Here is a 21589-nt window from a genome sequence, read left to right as displayed (position 1 = left end):
GCGGGGGGGCCCCAGAAAGCTTGGGCCTCCCTGCGCTGCAGATTTCATCCCCCATCTGCCTAGTTGTACCTGGCTGGACACAAAAATAGGGCGAAGCCCCACGTTTTTGTTTTTTTAAAATTATTTCATGAAATAATAAAGAAAAAAAGGGCTTCCCTATATTGTTGTGTCCAACCAGGTACAAATAGGCAGCTGGTGGTTGGGGGCAGCCCGTTCCTGCCTGCTATACCTGGCTGGACACAAATATAGTGCGAAGCCCCACGTCAATTTTTTTAAAATTATTTCAGGAAATTCATGAAATAATTAAAAAAAAATTGATGTAGGGCTTCGCCCTATATTTGTGTCCAGCCAGGTACAGCAGGCAGGAACGGGCTGCCCCCAACCACCAGCTGCCTATTTGTACCTGGCCGGACACAACAATATAGGGAAGCCCTTTTTTTTTAAAATTATTTCATGAAATTAAAAAAGAATTGACGTGGGGCTTCGCACTATATTTGTGTCCAGCCAGTTACAGCAGGCAGGAACGGGCTGCCCCCAACCACCAGCTGCCTATTTGTACCTGGTTGGACACAACAATATAGGGAAGCCCTTTTTTTCTTAATTATTTCATGAATTTCATGAAATAATTAAAAAAAAAAATACGTGGAGCTTCGCCCTATTTTTGTGTCCAGCCAGGTACAACTAGGCAGCTGGGGGATGGAATCTGCAGCGCAGGGAGGCCCAAGCTTTCAGGGCCCCACCCGCTGCAAATTGCAGTCCGCAGCCACCCCGGAAAATGGCGCGTTCATAGAAGCGCCATCTTCTGGCGCTGTACCCAACTCATCCAGGGCCCTGGTGCGGTGGCTCACTGGGTAATAAAGGGGTTAGGGCCAGCTTGGCATTATCAGCTGGCCCTAAGCCCGAAATTCATGGGGTCACGCCAATATTAGACATGACCACCATGATTTTCTAGTAAAGTATTTAAAAAAAAACACAACACCCAGAATAAAGTCCTTTAATTGAAATAAAGACACAATTCTTTATTGTTGTAAATTAAACCATACTTACCATCACGCCCATTCCAGCTGAAGCCAACGATCTCCTGCAATAAAAGAAAAATAATAAAGCAACATCATCCTTACCTTCCCATGGTTCCCAGGACGGCTCCAGCTCTGCTACATCGAGATGACAGGCTGGACCGCAGCAGAATGCTGCCATCCAGCCTGTCATCCCGCAGACACTGAGAAGCGCAGGCATGCTTGCGCTCCTCAGTGTCAGGCTGTGACGGCATCCAGATGAGCCGAGTCTCTCACGCTCACCGCATGCGCAGGAGAATTCTCCCACGCTGTCAGTGACGTGCATGAGGTGAGCTGAGTTCATTGTCTGCTCATCTGGATGCCGTCACAGCCAGACACTGAGGAGCGCAAGCATGCCTGCGCTTCTCAGTGTCCGTGGGATGACAGGCTGGATGGCAGCGTTCTGCTGCGGTCCAGCCTGTCATCTCGATGTAGCAGAGCTGGAGCCGTCCTGGGAACCATGGGAAGGTAAGGATGATGTTGCTTTATTATTTTTCTTTTATTGCAGGAGATCGTAGGCTTCAGCTGGAATGGGCGTGATGGTAAGTAAGGTTTAATTTAGAACAATAAAGAATTGTGTCTTTATTTCAATTAAAGGACTTTATTCTGGGTGTTTGTGTTTTTTTTTTTAACTTTGACTATGGGGTTAGTAATGGGGGTGTCTTATAGACGCCTCTCCATTACTAACCTGGGCTTGATGTCAGCTGGCATTATAAGCTGACATCAACCCCAGCCCTATTACCCCACTGCCACCGCTACAGGGCAGTGGGAAGAGCGAGGCTAAGCGCCAGAATTGGCGCATCCTATGGATGCGCCATTTCTGGGGCAGCTGACGGCTGGTGTTTCTAGCCTGGGAGGGGGCCAATATTCATGGCTCCCTTCCTGGGCTATTAATATCAGCCCCCAGCTGTCTGCCTAGCCTTTGCTAGCTATTAAATTAGGGGGGACCCCACGTCATTTTTTTGGGGGGGTCCCCCATTTTAATAGGTAGTAAAGGCTAGGTATTCAGCTGGGGGCTGATATTAGTAGCCTGGGGAGCTCCGTGGGTATTACCCCCTTACCAGGCTTCAAACATCTGCCCCAGCTGTCTGCTTAACCTCCGCTAGAGACTAAAATTACGGGGATCCCCACGCCAATTTTTTTTTAATAAATCCTTTATTTTAACACTAAATGACAATTACAGTAATCAACACTGTCACTGTACTTCATATATATGTGACTGACATGTTTCTATCTATCTAATCTATGTGTGATTCCCTATTCTTTCTATTCTAAATTGTCGGGTAAAGCTGCTGAATTGCCGGCCGGCTTTTTTAAAGAGACGGTGCATGAAAACACTAATATTTTTTTAAATAAATCCTTTACACTAAATGACAAGTACAGTAAGCAACACTGTCACTGTACTTATTATATATGTGACTGACATGTTTCTATCTATCTAATCTATGTGTGATTCTCTATTCTTTCTATTCTAAATTGTCGGGTACAGATGCTGAATTGCCGGCCGGCTTTTTTAAAGAGACGGTGCATGAAAACACTAATATTTTTTTAAATAAATCCTTTACACTAAATGACAAGTACAGTAAGCAACACTGTCACTGTACTTCATATATATGTGACTGACATGTTTCTATCTATCTAATCTATGTGTGAAGCTCTATTCTTTCTGTTATAAATTGTCGGGTACCGGTGTATGCCGCTGCTGAATTGCCGGCTTTTCATGTTTCACTGTGAGCACTGTTCCCATCGATTTGGGCAACCACCTCCCCCAATACATTCTACATTATTGTTAGTTGTTTTCCTTCATGTAGAATTAACCTACAAGGAAAGAAAGGGTTTATTTTCATTACGATATTTGTGTCCCATTGACTTGCATTGGTTTTCGGTATCGGAATCGGCGATATCCGATACTTTTTGGGTAACGGCCCGATCCAATCCGATCCGATATTTCTTGATATCGGAAGGTATCGCTCAACAGTCAACACTAGTCATCACCAACACAGAACAAAGATACAAACCTCAGTATCTTATACTGTGATGTAATACAAAATGTTAATATATAGTCTAATATGTCATCACCAACACAGAACAAAGATACAAACCTCAGTATCTTATACTGTGATTGTATAACATAGTTTAAAAATGAAAACACAGAGCATTGTGACATCATCAGTATAAAACGAAGTATATTAACAATTGCAGCCACTATTGAGACATCACGATAGAACAAAGCCAATGAATAACAAGAGAACAAAGCAATATTATCACAATAGAACACAGCCCATATATAAATTATAAAAAAATTTAAAAGCATCAAATCGGACAATAGTTTATTGAAGAATGTATGGTCATTGTTACATCATTGCATTAGAGCACTGTTTTTACTGTACACAAAGATACAACCTACTGTAACATCATTACATTAGAACACAGCCTAAGAATTCCAGTAAATTATGTTGTATCATCATAGCACTAAAAAACAGCCGGAATACAAACAAACACTATTGCAACATCTTAAAAATAAAGCATAGCTCAAGAATTAGGATGCCTTTCTGACATTATCACAAAAATACACAGGTAAGGAATATAAACGTCACTTCAAAATCATCACAACTAAACACAGTCTAAACAGACCCAGTCAAAATAGAACATAACTTAATAATAAAGGCACAGAAATCAGGAAGGGGGCAAACACTTTTTCACACCATTGTTACTCAATACATGGGTTACTAAAACCAGCATGTCATCCTAGCCTAATGCATGTACAGTAAGTAGTAAATTGACACAAATTTATTAGGAGGCATAGGCCATCTTAATCTATGTTTTATGAATTCAAACTATTGCTGGACAAGGTGAAGTAAACAATTTTGTCTTAGAGAGCAGTTAAAATGACCTTAGATAAAAAGTAAGTAGCCAGATTTCAAAAATTGCTAGCTGATTACTTGAGTTCTTTTTTTCTAACATTACAATGTAATGAAAAGTCAGAAACTATTCAGTGTAACAAATATGCAAAGAAAGCACTGAACTTTTATGACAGCAGATAATTATGTCATTTCTTACCATGTTGTGCTTACTCAGTGATACTTTTGCATCATGGAAACATAATGACTACTCTAACCTCAAGACGTAACACACCTTTGTTTATCCACCCTTTCCATTATACAGTACAAAGATACGCATCACAAGTGATGAAATATCGGTTTATCATATAAAGCATCTACACATCTTTGCATTAATTGGTCTACTGGCCAAATTAATAAATAATTTATACTTAATGTCATGCTGGGACTGTAGGAAAACCTGGGCAGAGAGACCCTATACTGTCCCTTAATCTAGGGGAGTTCTAGTCTATTTCTAACCCCAGGGTTACCCCTGAAGGTGGAGATGCCTGGGTCTCGTACATCTCAGTGCTCCTACAAAATCCTAAGTTGTTCCATACCTTGCCCCAGGGCGGAAAGGGACAGGAGAGAAAGGGTAAACACAGGCTGGACAGCGAGGGCGAAACCAAGGCACAATCAAACAGCAGGCACACAGGATAAAATTTGAAGAGGAAATGGGTGCACAGTAAAGAAGCAGAAAAGCAACATGCAAAATTGCCAAAAGGGGAGGTACACGTATTCACAACAAATCACATGCAACAATCTCAAAACAACTAAGAGCAACTCTCCAGAACACCTTCTCCAATGTAGCTAGGAACAAAATGAAGATTCTTTTGCTCTCATGGAGGGAAGCCAGACACAGGTTTATATAATGGAAGGGTGTGGTTCCAATAAACAGCACAGCCAATAGACAACAAGGAACTCTAAACCCTTTTCATGCCACAAGATACCTGTTAACTCATGAATGGCTGTGTAGATTTATAGAGGACCTGTGTTCAGCTAATCGCTGCAATCCTCCAACATCAGATGTACCACAGGTTCCAGCAGAGTGTGGCACATTCATGACACTTAAAGGGAGTTGTCCTTGAAGGAGTTGAACCATAACAGCAAGTTATCATCTATCCACAGGACTATATAAACAAGTTATTACCTATCCCTGGGAGATGACTGAGTGCTGTACCACTTTTTTAGTGTAATGTATTCAGTGAACTCCTATGCTCCCTCTAATTTTGGCCAGAATATTATGGCCTCAGTTCATCAAAGTGATTACACTTGAGTTCTGGTGTAAATTACTTTGAAAAACCACAAAACTTTTGAACAACACAGAGTTGCACAAAAATTTCATGACTTTTGGATTTTTCAATCCCAGTTTCGGCCAAATGGGTGGAGCTGGTGGCTTGACAGTGATGGAATGTGGGTGTGATGCCCAGCTCTACTAATTCATGACAATCTGTTCCATTCCTTACACCAGAAATCTTACTCCAGTTCCTCAGCGGAGTAAAATTTGTGGCGAGGTGCACACCACTTTTCAGATTATCCTTAGACATTAAGAGATGTGCACATCCTAATGAATCAAAAGCGTATGACTCCAACATGCCCCATTTATCAAGACCTGCGTTGCTCACCCCAGTCTTGATAGATCAGGACCAAGTTTGGAAAAAGAGCTATGCCTCTTTTTCTTGCTTTACAATGTAAATTAGCGTTCTTATTCCCTTCTGTAAACTGTGAACGTCATAATGCCTGGTGGCTTGCTGAACTTGGCTCCAGTGAAACCTAAAATCAAAGGCCCAGCATGTGAATCATGGAAGTTCAGTGTTTACCTAGCTGTAAGTGTCATGCGTCCCTGAAATTCACAATTGGGGATTTCCAGTAAGGTGAGGACATTTTACAGTTTACAATTTACTTACTAATTCTCTTACCATATTCTTATTACACAGATAAATTGCACAACATAATAGTTAAGTACCATTTCAGTACCAACAAAAGCATTTCTAAGTCAGGAAAGTTAGTCACCGTAAAAAAAAAAAGAGAAAGAAAGAAAGATCTGAAAATATACATTCCAGAATTGTATTCTTGTGGAAAGATGCTTCAACTTATTTTCAGCAGTTTCTGAGTTTACTACTTCTTTTCCATAATGATCGATTTACACTGCACGATGTACAGCATAAAAACAACCGCCAACATGTTTGCCGGTTGTTTAATAGCATGCTTACACAGGTGGATCCCCTTCAGGTGCGCTCCGAATGATCCGAATGATCTCTAATAGATTGTACAGTGCGTATAGTTCTTGTCAGTGCAGGACAATGTGCTACCAACAACCATAATCTTTAGCGCAAAGTAAAAAATCATTTCAGCTAATGAATGAGTTTGTTCATCAGGTGATTGGCATCCTGTCCACACTGCATGATTATGTTCCTAGGAACTTTCATGATAATTTTGCAATGTAAATGGACCTTAAGTTACAGAAATAGTTGACACCACAACTGCCCTCCATTGTTGTGTCCATATCAGATGGTGCTCAGTCGTAGGCAGACAGTACCGGCCATAAGAATCTGTTTTATACATTTATCACTATGCAGCATTGTACAGTATGCCATTTAGACTGTATGACACGGTCCTTAGTGGTTAAACCCAATGTCCATTACTTGTGTTAGAAAGTTAGCCAAGAAGACAATTCTGGGTCCAACTGTATATCTCCATGAACGTTTTGGAATTTTAGAAGAAATGTGGTTTAGGAAGAATTTTGAGTAAAAACGAAAACTTGACATGACTTCAGCAAAATCCACATTGATTATCACAAATCAAATAATGTTTATATGCTATTAAATATCTTTATGAGATGTAATGTTGGCCATAGATGTAGGACAGCTGGTTTAGCAGGCATGCATTTCAGGTGCCATAGGGACCCACAGAAATAAAGGATTAAAGGATGCCTCTCATTTAAAGTTTTGATAGCTAGAGGTCCACATGCTGAGTACAATGAAGCGCCCCTTTTATGAATTGCTAACAGAGTTATGGAAACAGTGTGGTGCAGCAGTATGTGGTTTTTTTCCCGGAACCCGGAAAGTGTTCAATATTTTTCAATACTCAAAAATTTCCCTCAGCAATAAGATGATGGAACTGAGTAATGCCAACTAGGGCTTTGTGCGTTTAGCTAGGACTCCATGGTTTTACCAGTTTTTATTGCCCATTTTTTGGCTTTGGTATTGCATTGTAGCAAACAAAAATGAATAGGTCACACTAGGGCTAGAGGACTAGAAAAACCAGGGTAATTAAACAAATAAGCATATATGAAGCCTTAATCAAGGAAATAATTTAACTTTTTGCAAGACAAATATGTAGATCTGTCCATTTCTTGCATCTGAGACACGGGCACTATTATGCTTTGTACTATATATACAATGAATTCTAAATACTACATGTTGCCAACATTGTCAAACGTTGCATAAGAGAATGAAAGCTAGACTTTGGATATAATCATGAATGTTCTGTAAAACTAAATTGTATGACCATGAAACCTTCAACAGAGGATTGTACTGTGGGTCACGTCAGGTTCACCGCAGCCAGGGTAATACATGTTTGCTATTTACCTGATTTTCTTCATTTATCATCTTTTGATCAATTGTTGTGGCTTCTTCTTTGGCAGGTTTTTTGTTTTCAACATTTTGCTTCCATGTCTCCACTGTTTCAATTTGTGTCTGTGCCTGTAGTGTCAAGGCTTCTGACAGTTTTGATAACTCTTCCTCTTCATCTTTCCTGTGGGACAGAAAGTTATATATAAGCACTAATACACTGCAAACGTTACCATCTGCAACAACATGACTAGAAAAATATCTAGGTTTAAAGGGGTTACCCAGTATTATGTTATTTTGTTCACTATGGGCCTAAAAACTAACAGGCAAGTAGTTGCTAACTACCTGCTTGTTGTGCCCAGCGCCGATCTCTCCCGGCACGGAGCAGTCACAAAACAGCACCTGCCGGTGATTCTGTGGCTTCTGCTGACGTCATGTCCACAGGGCAGCAGCTTCTCTTCCACTCTGCTCTGTTGAGCCAATGTCATGCTGATTGACAGCCAGCTTCTTACTGCCTGGCATCTGCGGGGATCCGGTTGTCAATCAGCATGATGTCGGCAGTCACGCCCCATTGACAAAGCAGCCCGGAAGAAGAAGAGCTGCTCTGTTGACCTGGAGTAGCTGAATCCCCCACAGTCAGTGACCACTCTGAGCCAACACCAGGTAAAGCAGGTAGGTACTTGCCTCTGTTTGCAACTACCTACTTGCTAGCTTATAGGTCTATAGTAAAAAAAAAAATATTCTGGACAACCCCTTTAACTCTAAAAGTTCAAACAGATAATGCCAATAAATGACAATGCTTGTGAGAATTAAAATTTAAAGCAATCATATCTAGACTCCAGCAAGTTACCCCCCACCCTTTATATGAAAGATATGAAAGAGTAAGCCTCCGAACTTAGAAGCAATTTTCTGCTCTGAAAGAAGCTATTTAATGTCTAATGTTCCGATACACACCATAGTTTTGTATCCATAAAACAGCCCTCATTTCATAGTATTACTTTAGAATTGCACTTAAGTGGTGATGCAATACTGCACTACATTCATTTTGCAGGTGCATTAAAAACTATAAAATGCAGTGTAATATTAAGCAGCTAGTACTAGTCTGAATGTATGTTCCACCATTTAGCCCGTATGTCTTACTGTGCTGTTTGCTTGTTAAATATTATTCAATGTTTACTTTGATATAAAAACTTTAGCAAACTTAAGAAGACTATTGGTGCCTCTCAACCTTTGGTCGGGAAATGATAAAGCACAGCAGTCACAGTAAGTAGTGAGTCACACAACTACAACGATTTCTAGTCACACTTCAACCAATAATTGGGCGTTCATAATGGACCTAGCCTTATTTAACCCCTTAGTCTACAAAGTTGTCCAGACACAGGTAGGCGCACCTGCAGAAGTTTACCCTGCATAGTTTATAATGGCAAAACAGTTTCTTTTTTGAATAACTGATTCTGATAACCTGTATGCCGATATTAATAAATTAGATAGTTCAAAAGTGGTGACAGATTCCCCTTAAGAACTAGGTCTCATCTATTTTTGCATGTCTGTGTGAGTGTGTATATTTCTACATATTTGTCTGTACACATATTCATGTACTGTATGTTTGCATCTTGGCTAGGGAAATTGAACTCAGCTTTCCAAAGATGTGATAAACTACAGTTAATTTATGTCTTAAGTGGTGGGGTAATCACTTTTTCACACAGGGCCCTGTAGGTTTGGATTTCTTTTTACCTTAATAATTAAGACCTTTATTTAAAAACTGAATTTTGTGTTTACTTGTGTTATCTTTGTCTAATATTTAAATTTGTTTTTGTGATCTGAAACATTTAAGTGTGACAAAAGAACAAGAAATCAGGAATGGGGCAAACATTTTTTCATACCACTGTATATACGGTATCTGTATGTATTTAATGCATTTGTCTCTTGTATATGTATGTCATTGTTCGTGTATACCTAATTGTAATTGTTAGTGACCATTATTTTAATGTTTATTTCCTAAATCAATAGTACACATGAAAATAAGAAACTGTAATATATCTTATCAAAGAAATATGCTGCTTTCTCCACCAGGATTGAACTTTCACTCTCAATTCATAGATAAAATCTGTAAAATTTGTATTCAGTAAAAGCAGATTTTCCCATTACTAAGATAGTAAATGTGGGAAGAAGTAGGGATGAGGAAGGAGAGGAGCTAGAGGCAGACACAGACATTCTGTTACAAGTTCTCCTGATCTGACAGTTACAGTTCTCCATAGAACTTTATGAGTACCAACTGGCATCTCCTATCTCAGTAATGTAATAATTGCCTTCACTTAAGACAGATTTTACCTCTGAATTAAGAATTTAGACAATGAATGATTAATCCAGGAGGGGAAAGAAACAGATTTCTCTAACAATGTATATTACAAAGTTTCCTATTTTCATTGTGTACTATTGATCTACGATAGTTACTCTTTAAGTGTTTATTGCAAAAGAGTGTTTATAGGTAGGTCTCAACTAGGCCACAGCAGGCAAGGTCCCCTACAAAGTTTTGATCATTTGTTAGATCCCTAAAGAGGGGTGTAGTTTGGGGGTGCAGAGGTTGTGATCACATGTTTGACCTAAGGGACTCCAAAGTGACAAAAATACTATAGGAGGCCAGTAGTATAAACCACTGATTTTGGATTGGGAACCAAAAGCTACTCATAGACTGGCTGTAAACCCAATACCCAATGGATATAACTATGGCCCCAATTCATCACAGCAATTTCATCAGTGTTCTGCCGTAAACCGCTTTGAAAAGTTGCAAAATTTTTGCACAACTTGTGACTTTTGGTGTTTCTATGCCAGTTTCCTCATGCTCTGTTAAAATGGGCAGAGTCTGAGCAGGAGGGTGGCGCGGCAGTGTGGTGCTACCACCGCCACAGCTTGTCTAATTCATAAAGAGGGGAACCTACACCAGAAATCTTACTCCAGACAAAGGGGCGCATCACTCGTCAGACGCTCCTGATTCATTAAGAGGCGTGCGCCCCTTAATGAATCAGGAGCGTCTGACTCTAACACGCCTCCTCATTAAGACCAGTGAGAAAATCACAGGTCTTGATAAATCGGGGTCTATAGCTGTCTGGAAGGTTATTCCTAAAGAATACTCTATCTTGACAACTCAGCCGTTTAGCAAAGTAGCTTAACTATCACCAAACACTCATCAAACTGGTCATTCAGCATCTTGATGTGTTCTATTAATCACATTTCACTTTTTGTAAATTTAGCTGTAGAACCTTTTAAAACATTAGTGGAAATTATAACAGGGAGGCTATTTTCACATATCATGTTTTTTTCAGCGTTTTTTTTATGTGTTTTTTTATGCATATTTTCAGCTGCATTTTGCTGTGCCAGCAAAGTCTATGTGACTCCAGAAATCTCATGCACACATCATGGTTTTAATAGAATTAAATAAAATAAAATTGTATAAAATAGAGGATGTCACTTCTTTCAGCGTTTTGCAGCGTTTTTTCACCCATTGGAAGTAATGGGTGGTGAAAAAGACGCTGAAAAATGCACCAAAAATGCAAGAGTCAAGTTTTAAGCATTTTTTCAGAGTCTTTTGTGCCTAAATCAGAATGAGATTTTTTTTCCATTGAACCTTATGTACATGCAGAACAGAGACAAAAGGACAGTGAAAAAAACGCTGAAAAAACGCACCAAAAATGTGCCAAAAAAAGCAAGAAAACAGCAACAAAAATCCTGAACAACCTCCTGGTAAGAAATCCGGTTTTGCTGCAGAAAATGAACGCTGAAAAAACCATGATATGTGAACATAGCCTTAAAAGTAAAAAGAAAAAGTTTAAAATGTCCATTTTTACACTTGTGTACTTTGCTCAGTATTTTGCATCAGTAAGCTAAGAACAGTAAGTGGGTCATACATAGAGAAAACTATGACACAAAGATTTGCTTCTCATGAGTCCTGCTTTTGGCTTACGTTACAGATGCAATATATTCACGTGTGAAAGTGGTTTGAGATTTAGCATTCACATTTTTAAGCTAAAATAAATGCATTGAAAAGGGATCAGAATAACTCTTTTGATTGCAACTTTTCTATGTTGTATCTTTGGACAATGATTATACACTGACTCATAGTGACAGGGTATAAATGGAGCAGATGCAATGAGCTCATTTATGGCCTTTTATGTCACATGAGTTTTAGTGTGACATGATAATACCTGAATGATGTCCACTATATTCCCTTCCATCACTACAGCATTCGGAGTCATACACATACCTACATACATTCCTATTTTCCCCGAGATATGTTATCCAGCCATACAGATTATCTAACATAAAACATGTCTTCAGTAGTGATCAGCGAGCATGCTCGCTACTGCTCGGTGCTCGCCCGAGCATCTCACTGTTCGAGATGCTCAGCGCTCGCCGAGTATTTCCGGGTTGCTCGGGCGGGAACTCGGGTCCCCTCCCTGCATGTTTGGCGCTATTTAGAGAGCCAATGAACATGCAGGGATTGCCTGCCATGCACTGTAATGCCGTAGCCATGCTGGTTGTGGGCATTACTGTGATTGGCTGGCCTCACAGCGTCATCAGGTCCATATCAGACCTGGCGCCGCCATGCTCGTCACAGTCACTCCGGATCAGACAGTGTAAGGAGAGCTGCTGCTGCGTCAGGGAGAGATTTGATTGTGTATTAGGTAGTGTAGGGAGAAAAACTGTACATTACACATATCCATCTTAACAAACAGTCCTTCTGAGGACTAATCCATCTGCCGAGATATCAGGCAGGCAGGGTGTATAGGCAGGCAGTGTATATAGCAGACTGCAGTGCATATAGCACAAGAGGCTCCATTCCAATTCTGCCTTTTGCTGCTGTTAGATACTTCTATACAAAGGCCCAGGTCTCAGGGGCCAGGAATACTTTTCTTTGGATCTTAATCCTCATTATTTTCTTAAAAAGCAATCCAGAGAACACCGTTTTTCTGCGCCATTTGCTTGTTGGCACTGCAGAATACAGCCAGGTCCTTTCCATATTAAAGCGCTAGAAATCCAGCTATTTAATACAGTGTTTTCTCCATCAAACGGATCACATATACGTTGTCAGAAAATACTGCCATTTCTGGCCTACATTAAAAATTTCCTTTAGTGCGTCAGTGAACCAATTCACCGCAGTTTGCTGTTCAAACTACTTACCTACAGGCCAGGTATTTAAAACTCTATTTTCTCCGTCAAACGGATCACATATACGTTGTCAGAAAATATTGCCATTTCTGGCCTCCATTAAAAATTTATTTCAGTGTGTCAGTGAAGCAATTCACAGCAGTTTGCTGGTCAAACTACTTACCTACAGGCCAGGTACTTAAAACTCTATTTTCTCTATCACACGGATCACATATAAGTTCGCTCCAAACTCAGTCATTTGTAGTGAGCGTGGAAGATACTGTCCTCCATTTAAAATTGGCAAGGCACGTGGCAAGGGACAGGGAACTTGACGTGATGTTAATGGTGCATGCAGAGGCCGTGGGCAAACCGAAATTGTGCCACAACAAACACCCACATCTTCTCGCCTGACCTTCCTGTCGCAATTTCTAGGGGACCGCAGCACACCACTATTGAACCCAGAGCAGTGTCAAAAGGTTGTTGGTTGGACAGCGGATAATGCTTCCAGTCACTTAGCCACCCCCATCACCACCCTGTCTTCCACACGGTCAAGTCTCAGTAGCCGTGAGTCTGGACCGCATATTCCTCACCCTGATCCTCCTTAATCCCACCATGCCGAGTACCCAGAGACAACTGATCCCACACTTGGACACTCTGAAGAGCAGTTCACTTTTCCATTTATAGATTCGGGCCTCTCGCCCGGTCCACTTGAAGCGGGGCAAGAGGAGATCGCGTGTAGCGATGCCCAAATATTTGAGCAGCCACGGTCACACGAAGGCGACGTTGGGAAAGTGTCATAAGAGGTGGACGATGATGAGACACAATTGCCAGAAAGTCAGGAGGAGGACCAGGGTGCGGAAGTGGAAAACGAGGTGGTGGATGATATAGTAACTGACCCAACCTGGCAGGAGGACATGCAGAGCAAGGACAGCAGCACACAGGGGGAGGGAGGCAGAGCACCCCAACAGGCAGGAATAAGCAGTGTTGTGGCTGCAGACAGAAGGCAGGCAACCGTTTCCCGTAACACCAACACGAAGGAAGTTGCCAGCACAACTGTTAGGTCTTCCAGAGTCTGGTTGTTTTTAAAGACTCTGTCGATAACCCCAAAAAGGCCATTTGCAACACCTGCCAGGCCAGCATCAGCAGGGGTGGCAAAACGACCAGCCTGACCACCAGCAGCATGATCAGGCACATGGCAGCAAAGCACCCGACTTTGTGGGCCGAACCCCAGGGTCCAGGAACAGTGTCTGCGGGTGGCACCATTGCTTCTTCCGCTGTTGAGCATACAAGCCAATCCCCTGTCCATGGTGCATGCGAAGACGACTCCTGCCCTGCACCTGTCGTTGCACACTCTCAAGTAGCAGCATCAGGAAGCACGTCCATGTCCTTGTCCCAGCGCAGCGTTCAGTTGTCCATACCCCAGTCCTTGGAACGCAAGCGCAAATATGCAGCCAACGCCCCACAGGCCACACTACTAAATTCTCACATTTCACGACTGCTTGCGCTTGAAATGTTGCCTTTTAGGCTCGTGGAGACGGAAGCATTCCGCAACCTGATGGCGGCAGCCGTCCCTCGGTACTCGGTCCCCAGCCGCCACTATTTCTCCCGGTGTGCCGTCCCCGCATTACACAAGCACGTGTCTCAAAACATTAGCCGTGCTCTCAACAACGCAGTTACCGGTAAAGTCCACCTAACCACGGACACGTGGACAAGTGCTTGTGGGCAGGGATGGTACATCTCGCTGATGGCACACTGGGTTAATATAGTGGAAGCCGGGACCCTGTCGGACCTTGGGACGGAACACGTCCTCCCGACGCCAAGGATTGCGGGCCCTAGGTCAATCAGGGTTGCACCCACGGTCTAGAGCTCCTGCAGCTCATCCTCCTCAGCCTCCTCCTCATCTTCAGCCTCCATCTCTGAAATGACCACATCAGTCACAAGCTGGAAGCACTGCAGCACTGCCTCGGCCAAGCGGCAACAGGCTGTGCTGAAGCTAATATGCTTAGCTGAAAAACCGCACAATGCTGAAGAGTTGTAGAAAGCTCTGAAAGAGCAGGCAGATTTGTGGCTCACACCGCTGAACCTACAGCCAGGCATGGTCGTGTGTGACAATGGCCGGAACCTGGTGGCGGCTCTGAGGCGAGGCGAGCTCACACACGTACCATGCCTGGCCCATGTGCTTAACCTCGTGGTTCAGTGGTTTCTCAAATCCTACCCAGAGCTGCCGGATCTGATTGTTAAAGTACGCCACCTGTGTGCCCATTTTAGAAAGGCAGCTACAGCTTCCGCCGCCCTTGCCATGCTTCAGCAGCGTTTGCAGCTTCCGGCTCCTGAGACTGGTGTGTGATGTCCCCACGCGTTGGAACTCTACACTGCAGATGTTGGAAAGAATTTGTGAGCAGAAGAGGGCAGTTGTAGAGTACCAGCATCAATAAGGCCATCGGTATCCAGTTCAGACTCCACACATAAGATCTCAGGAGTTGACATGGATGTCAGACATATGTACCATCCTCCAAAACTTTGAGGACTCCACCAAGATGGTGAGCGGCGATGACGCCATAATTAGCATTACCATCCTGCTTTTCTGTCTTCTGAAACGCTCTCTGCTCACAATCAAAGAGGATGCATTACAGGCGGAGCACGATGAGATGGAGCAATGAACCATACAGGGTGATTACACACAGCCAAGCCTCATCTCATCCCAACGTTGATTGGGTGACAATGAGGAAGAGGAGGAAGGACAGGAGCTAGTTTCATGCACTATAGACGGTACTACCTGCACAGCTGTCATACCGTCTGCTCAGCGTGGATGGCCAGAGGACAGAGAGGAGGAGGAGAGCATGGTCAGTCATCCTCTTGGTGAGGACACGGAAGTCTTGCCTGTTAGTAGTCTGGCACACATGGCTGAGTTTATGTTACTCTGCCTTTTCCATGACCCTCGCGTTCTCAAAATTTTGGGTGACAGTCATTACTGGTTTGTGACACTTCTAGACCCATGATACAAGGAGAACTTTATATCTCTTATTCCTGAGGTGGACAGGTCTACAAAAATGGGGCTGTACCAGAAGGCCCTTGTTGCGGAACTATTAAAAAAAATTCCCATCTGAAAACACTGGCGGCAGAGGGCACACTTCGTTGGACAACCAAGGAGTACAGGCAAGAGAGACACAACTTCAATCCAGCAGAGGCAGGGGAACACTGTCAAAGTTCTGGGAGAGTTTTCTCAGACTCTCCCATCGCACAGGCCCTGAGGCGCGGCGTACTCTCACAAGGAGCGCAAAGTTTGGGAAGATGCTGAGGGAGTACCTTGCCGACCGTACCAACATCCTCCGTGATTCCGCTGTGCCTTATAATTATTGAGTATCCAAGCTGGATACGTGGAATGAACTGGCTCTCTATGCCTTGGAGGTCCTGGCTTGCCCTGCTGCCAGCATTTTATTAAAGCGGGTTTTTAGTGCCGCTCGTGGAATTATAACTCATAAGTGCATCCGCCTGTCAACTGAAAATGCTGACAGGCTGACTCTTATAAAAAAGAACAAGGGCTGGATTGGGCCAGACTTCTCAACACCACCGAATGATAGCAGCACACATGGGTATATGCTTCCTGATTTTGGCTATTTGCTCTTGTCCTCCTCCTTCTCCTCATCCTCCACCACCATATCAACAGGGTGACCGTGGTCCATGATGCAACACCCACATAATTTTTTTAAAGGGTGTTTATGATGCCCGTCAAAAAAATTTTTTATACAGTATGTTCATGTATACCCCCCAGGGGTAAATGTTTGTCAGTCCATACACTTAGTGCATGGGCGTTACAAGTATAGGAGGCCAGCTCCTTTCTAATGGGAACATTTTTTTATGAGGCCTCCTCCACGTCTCTTCCAAGGGTCATTGAAGTGCCTCCAAATTTTTGGCAGCCCTTGCATTCACTGCATAGGTCAACACTATGGGAGACTCTCTCCTTTCTAATGGGAATTTGTCGTTACTGTGGCCCTGCTCTATGTGTCTTTAAATTCTTAGTGGGGTTTTTCCTAAAATTGGTCAGTCGTTGGACTCACTGCATACCCTATAACTGTATAGCAGACCCTCTCCTTTCTAATGGGAACATGTCGTACCTTGTTACTGCGGCCCTGCTCTGTGTGTCTTTAAATTCTTAGTGGGGTTTTTCCTAAAATTGGTCAGCCGTTGGACTCACTGCATACCCTATAACTGTATAGCAGACCCTCTCCTTTCTAATGGGAATTTGTCATTACTGTGGCACTGCTCTATGTGTCTTTAATTTCTTAGTGGGGTTTTTCCTAAAATTGGTCAGCCGTTGGACTCACTGCATACCCTATAACTGTATAGCAGACCCTCTCCTTTCTAATGGGAACATGTCATACTTGTTACTGTGGCCCTGCTCTGTGTGTCTTTAAATTCTTAGTGGGGTTTTTCATAAAATTGGTCAGCCGTTGGACTCACTGCATACCCTATAACTGTATAGCAGACCCTCTCTTTTCTAATGGGAATTTGTCGTTACTGTGGCCCTGCTCTATGTGTCTTTAATTTCTTAGAGGGGTTTTACCTAAATTTAGTCAGCCGTTGGACTCACCGCATACCCTATAACTGTATAGCAGACCCTCTCCTTTCTAATGGGAACATGTCGTACCTTGTTACTGTGGCCCTGCTCTATGTGTCTTTAAATTCTTAGTGGGGGTTTTCCTAAAATTGGTCAGTCGTTGGACTCACTGCATACCCTATAACTGTATAGCAGACCCTCTCCTTTCTAATGGGAACATGTCGTACCTTGATAATGTGACCCTGCTCTATGTGTCTTTAAATTCTTAGTGGGGTTTTTCCTAAAATTGGTCAGCTGTTGGACACACTGCATACCCTATAACTGTATAGCAGACCCTCTCCTTTCTAATGGGAACATGTCGTACTTGCTACTGTGGCCCTGCTCTGTGTGTCTTTAAATTCTTAGTGGGGTTTTTCCTAAAATTGGTCAGTAGTTGGACTCACTGCATACCCTATAACTGTATAGCAGACTCTCTCCTTTCTAAATGGAATTTGTCATTACTGTGGCCCTGCTCTATGTGTCTTTAAATTCTTAGTGGGGTTTTTCCCAAATTTTGGCAGCCCTTGCAGTCACAGCATCGGCATTACCACCCGCTCCTTTATAATGGGAACATTTTTTTTATTGAGACCCTTCTCTATGTCTCTTCAAAGGGGTGTTGGGTTGCGTCCAAGTTTTTAGCAGCCCTTGCAGTCACTGGATACACAATAACAGTATAGGAGACCCACTTGTTAATAATGGAAACAAAAAAGCATAGGCGGCTGATGGCTCTCTAACAATAGCAAGGGCCGACTGCTGGCCTTTTAAGAATAGTAAGGGCCGTCTGATGGCCCTATAAAAATAGGCTTTATGACATTCAGAGTCCCTCCATCATTAATAAAACAGGATGTGTCTGATGATGTGTCACACACCACATTGCCAGATAAGGTTGTAAAATGTTAAAATGACATTTCCCGGTGAATGCATTTGTCTTAAAAAATAACGTAAAAGAAACAAAACCATAGGATCTTTCTTTAGTATAAAAAACAGCGTCACCAATTTAACCTCAATGTAATCACATTGTTAAGCTCATGCACCTCCTCCTCCATCTCCGAAATGACTACATCAGTCACAAGCTGACAGCACTGCAGCACTGCCTTGGCCAAGCGGCAACAGGCTGTGCTGAAGATAACATGCTTAATGCTTAATTGACAAACCGCCCAGCACTGCAGAGTTGTTGAAAGCTGTAATACAGCAGCCTGATCTGTGGCTCTCACCGCTGAACATATAGCCAGGCATGGTCGTGTGTGACAATGGGCGGAACCTGGTGACGGAGAAATGACAGCCGGGGTTGATACGGTTTCCCTCTATGCCAGACCTTTCACCGAGCTAAAGAATATGGCTGTGGTGAAATACAACTCCCACTGAGAAGCTGTTTCAGATTGAAAAACATTGTGCCCACCAGAGGATTTGATTCTGAGGGATAACCTTTCTCACCTGCTCAAGAGCCCCATAGCAGCTGCAAAGTTAGCGCTATCATGAGCTCTCCTGAGGTAGAAGCCAAGGCACACCAGAGAATTCTCTAGTGGGACCGTTCAACCCTGCCGAGAAACAGTCCTTGGTAAGAAAAGTGTGTGGGAAGGTTCCCGGACACTCTATTTTTACTGAGGAGGAAACACACGCAAACACGGGGAAAACATACAAAGTCATTGCTGGGATTTGAATCCAGGATCTCAGCGCTGCAAGGCTTCAGTGCTAACCACTGATCCAATGTGCTGCCATTCACCCTCTAATATCTAACAGGCTGGAGAAGCTTGCACCTATTGCCACTATATCTTCAGCTCCTTTGTGAGAAAATGTATTTGGGCAGCCATTCAATCTACCAAATAAAATTCTTGAGAAGGAAATTGGTAATGGCTTCACTACTGGTACTGGGGGCATTGCTAATACCATGGCGTTGTACCATAGTTTGCTGGAAATATTCCAGGCTGGTAGGAGGCAAGCAAATTCCCACAGAAAAGTACCAGCAGTAATGTTCAGGCTACATTTCAAGTGCCAGCAGCTTTAGAGGACTTCGTGGGAGAAATGACACGCAGGGTAGATACGGTTTCCCTCTATGCCAGTCCTTTCACCGAGCTAAATACAACTCTCAGCAAAAAAAGTTGTGGACTGGCTCCGTACCGTCCCTGGCCACACTCACCTGTCCACGTGTTTGTGGTTAGGCGGTCCTTCCCAGTAAGTGCACTGGGGAGGGCACGGGTAATGTTGTGGGACCCGTGCTTGTGGAAGGCGGAGGCGATACCGGGAAATATAGTGGCGGCTGGGGACCGAGTATGGAAACCCGGCCGCCGCCGGCATGAGGTTATGAAAATCTTCCGCCTCCACGAGCCTAAAAGGCCACCTTTCAAGTGCAAGCAGCTGTCAAAAATTTGGCAGTATAGTATTGCAGCATGTGGGTGGGTGGGTGGCTGGCTGCCTGCATACTTGCGCTTGCATTCCATGGAATGGGGTAGGGACAACTGAACGCTGCAGTGGGACAAGGACGTGGACGGTGATTGTTGCAAGTCTGCAATGACAGGTGCATGGTGGGAGGTATCTTCGCATGCGCCAATGATCACTTATGATGGGCACACTTTTATGCAGTGACCTGGGAGTCAGAGATGCTTCCAGGGGTCTTCCCCATGCTGTTCCCATGTCTTTTCAGCACTGTATGCATGTGTCTGATGATGTGTCACACACCACATATCCAGTTAAGGTTGTAAAATGTTAAAATGCCATTTCCTGGTGAATGCATTTGTCTTGGTTGAAAGCAATGCAAAAGTGCAAAAACGCATCAAAAACGCTACGTGTGAACATAGCCCAAGTGTGGAGGAGTATTTTTGTTTTTGGCTATTTATTTTGCCTTATATATAAGTCATTACCCTGGCAAGGATGTTCCTTAACATATTTCCCAGGAAAATCCATTTTGGTTTCGCTTTTGTATGTTTAATTGTGAGTCTGTAAAAGTGGCGCAATACTCTGACCACGTTGTTGACAGCAGTGATCTGGGAGTCAGAGATGCTTCCAGGGGTCTTCCCCATGCTGTTCCCATGTCATTTGAGCACTGTTCCCATCGATTTGGGCAATTTTTAGGCCCTCTGCAGATCGCCGGGGGGAGCCGCCTGAAAAATGCTCGAGTTTCCCATAGACTTACATTGGGCTCGTTGCTCGGGTCGAGCACCCGAGTATTCCAATGTGCTTGACCCGAGCAACGAGTACCCGAGCATTTTAGTGCTCGCTTATCACTAGTCTTCAGCATTCCATATTAAAATAGGATTAACTATACTTTTGATGTTACATGCTCTTGTTAGATAATCCATAGAGTGTCAAATTATACAGAGTGGTTTATTGGCATTTATAGCTGGTTATTGGGTCAGTTCACACCTAAAGGACCTAATAGACTAGTGTAACAAGTTTAATTCCCCAGCGCTGACATGTGAGCCACAGGCTCAACTAATTTAGATATCTACAAAAAGTCTGAAGGTCTTTTTAGTGACTTGCTTGAAGTATTCACCGATTGTATATGGTTCTTTTAATCCCACAAGTTTTAAGGTAAGTCACTTAAGGCCACATACACATTAGACTGTTGTCCAGACCCCCTGATATTGGCAGGTTGGGCAGACTTATCACTTAAATAGGACCTGCCATTCTTTTTCCGTTAAAGGGGTTGTCCACTACTTTTACATTGATGCCCTATCCTTACGATAGGGCATCAATGTATGATCGGCCGCTGACCAGCTGTTGTCGGTGCCGGCGGCGGAGTCCGCCGACCGGAAGTGCTCGCCTGCGGGGCTCCGCCGTTAAGTGGTAGTGGCCGCCGCGGTGTACTTCAGTTCCGCCTCCCATTCAATTCAATAGGAGGCGGAAGTGCAGTACACCGTGGCAGCCACTACCACTTGACGGTGGAGTCCTGCAGGTGAGCACTTCTGGCCGCCGCTGACAGCGATAACAGCTGATTGGTGGGGGTGCCGCGTGCGGTCCCCCCGCCGATCATACATTGATGCCCTCTCCTGTGGCTAGGGCATCAATGTAAAAGTAGTGGTCAACTTCTTTAATAATAAAGACCTTCATTTAAAAACTGCATTTTGTGTTTACTTGTGTTATATTTGTCAAATATTTAAATTTGTTTTGGGATCTGAAACATTTAAATGTGACAAACATGCAAAAGAGAAATCAGGAAGGGGGCAAATACATTTTCTCACCACTGTATCCGCTGCTCTGGAACATTTTCTTTGTCTTCAGACTCCAAAAACTGCCATCTATAACACTTATACTCAGACCAACCTCCTGTGAAATCTCCTTTATGCAATAACTGGTAGATTAAACTCTTGGTTAATCTAGACTCATTTAAAGCACCCTAGTGAT

General features: G+C 43.2%; 1 protein-coding gene across 3 annotated transcripts in view; it reads right to left on the bottom strand.

The window, feature by feature from the left end:
• SH2D4A (SH2 domain containing 4A) overlaps positions 1-21589 on the bottom strand; it is an 89702-nt gene that overhangs the window by 30475 nt on the left and 37638 nt on the right. For all 3 annotated transcript variants that reach the window (XM_073636974.1, XM_073636976.1, XM_073636975.1), the window contains one exon: positions 7525-7690. In XM_073636974.1, coding sequence (XP_073493075.1) covers positions 7525-7690 — 166 coding nt within the window. The remainder of the gene's footprint in view (positions 1-7524; positions 7691-21589) is intronic.

Source organism: Phyllobates terribilis, unplaced genomic scaffold (genome assembly GCF_046119375.1).
Source record: "Phyllobates terribilis strain yellow unplaced genomic scaffold, ASM4611937v1 Scaffold_1__5_contigs__length_1240528914, whole genome shotgun sequence".
In the NCBI taxonomy this organism is placed as follows: domain Eukaryota; kingdom Metazoa; phylum Chordata; class Amphibia; order Anura; family Dendrobatidae; genus Phyllobates; species Phyllobates terribilis.
Note: the sequence above shows the minus strand (reverse complement) of the source record. Positions and strands in the feature narration are given on the sequence as shown.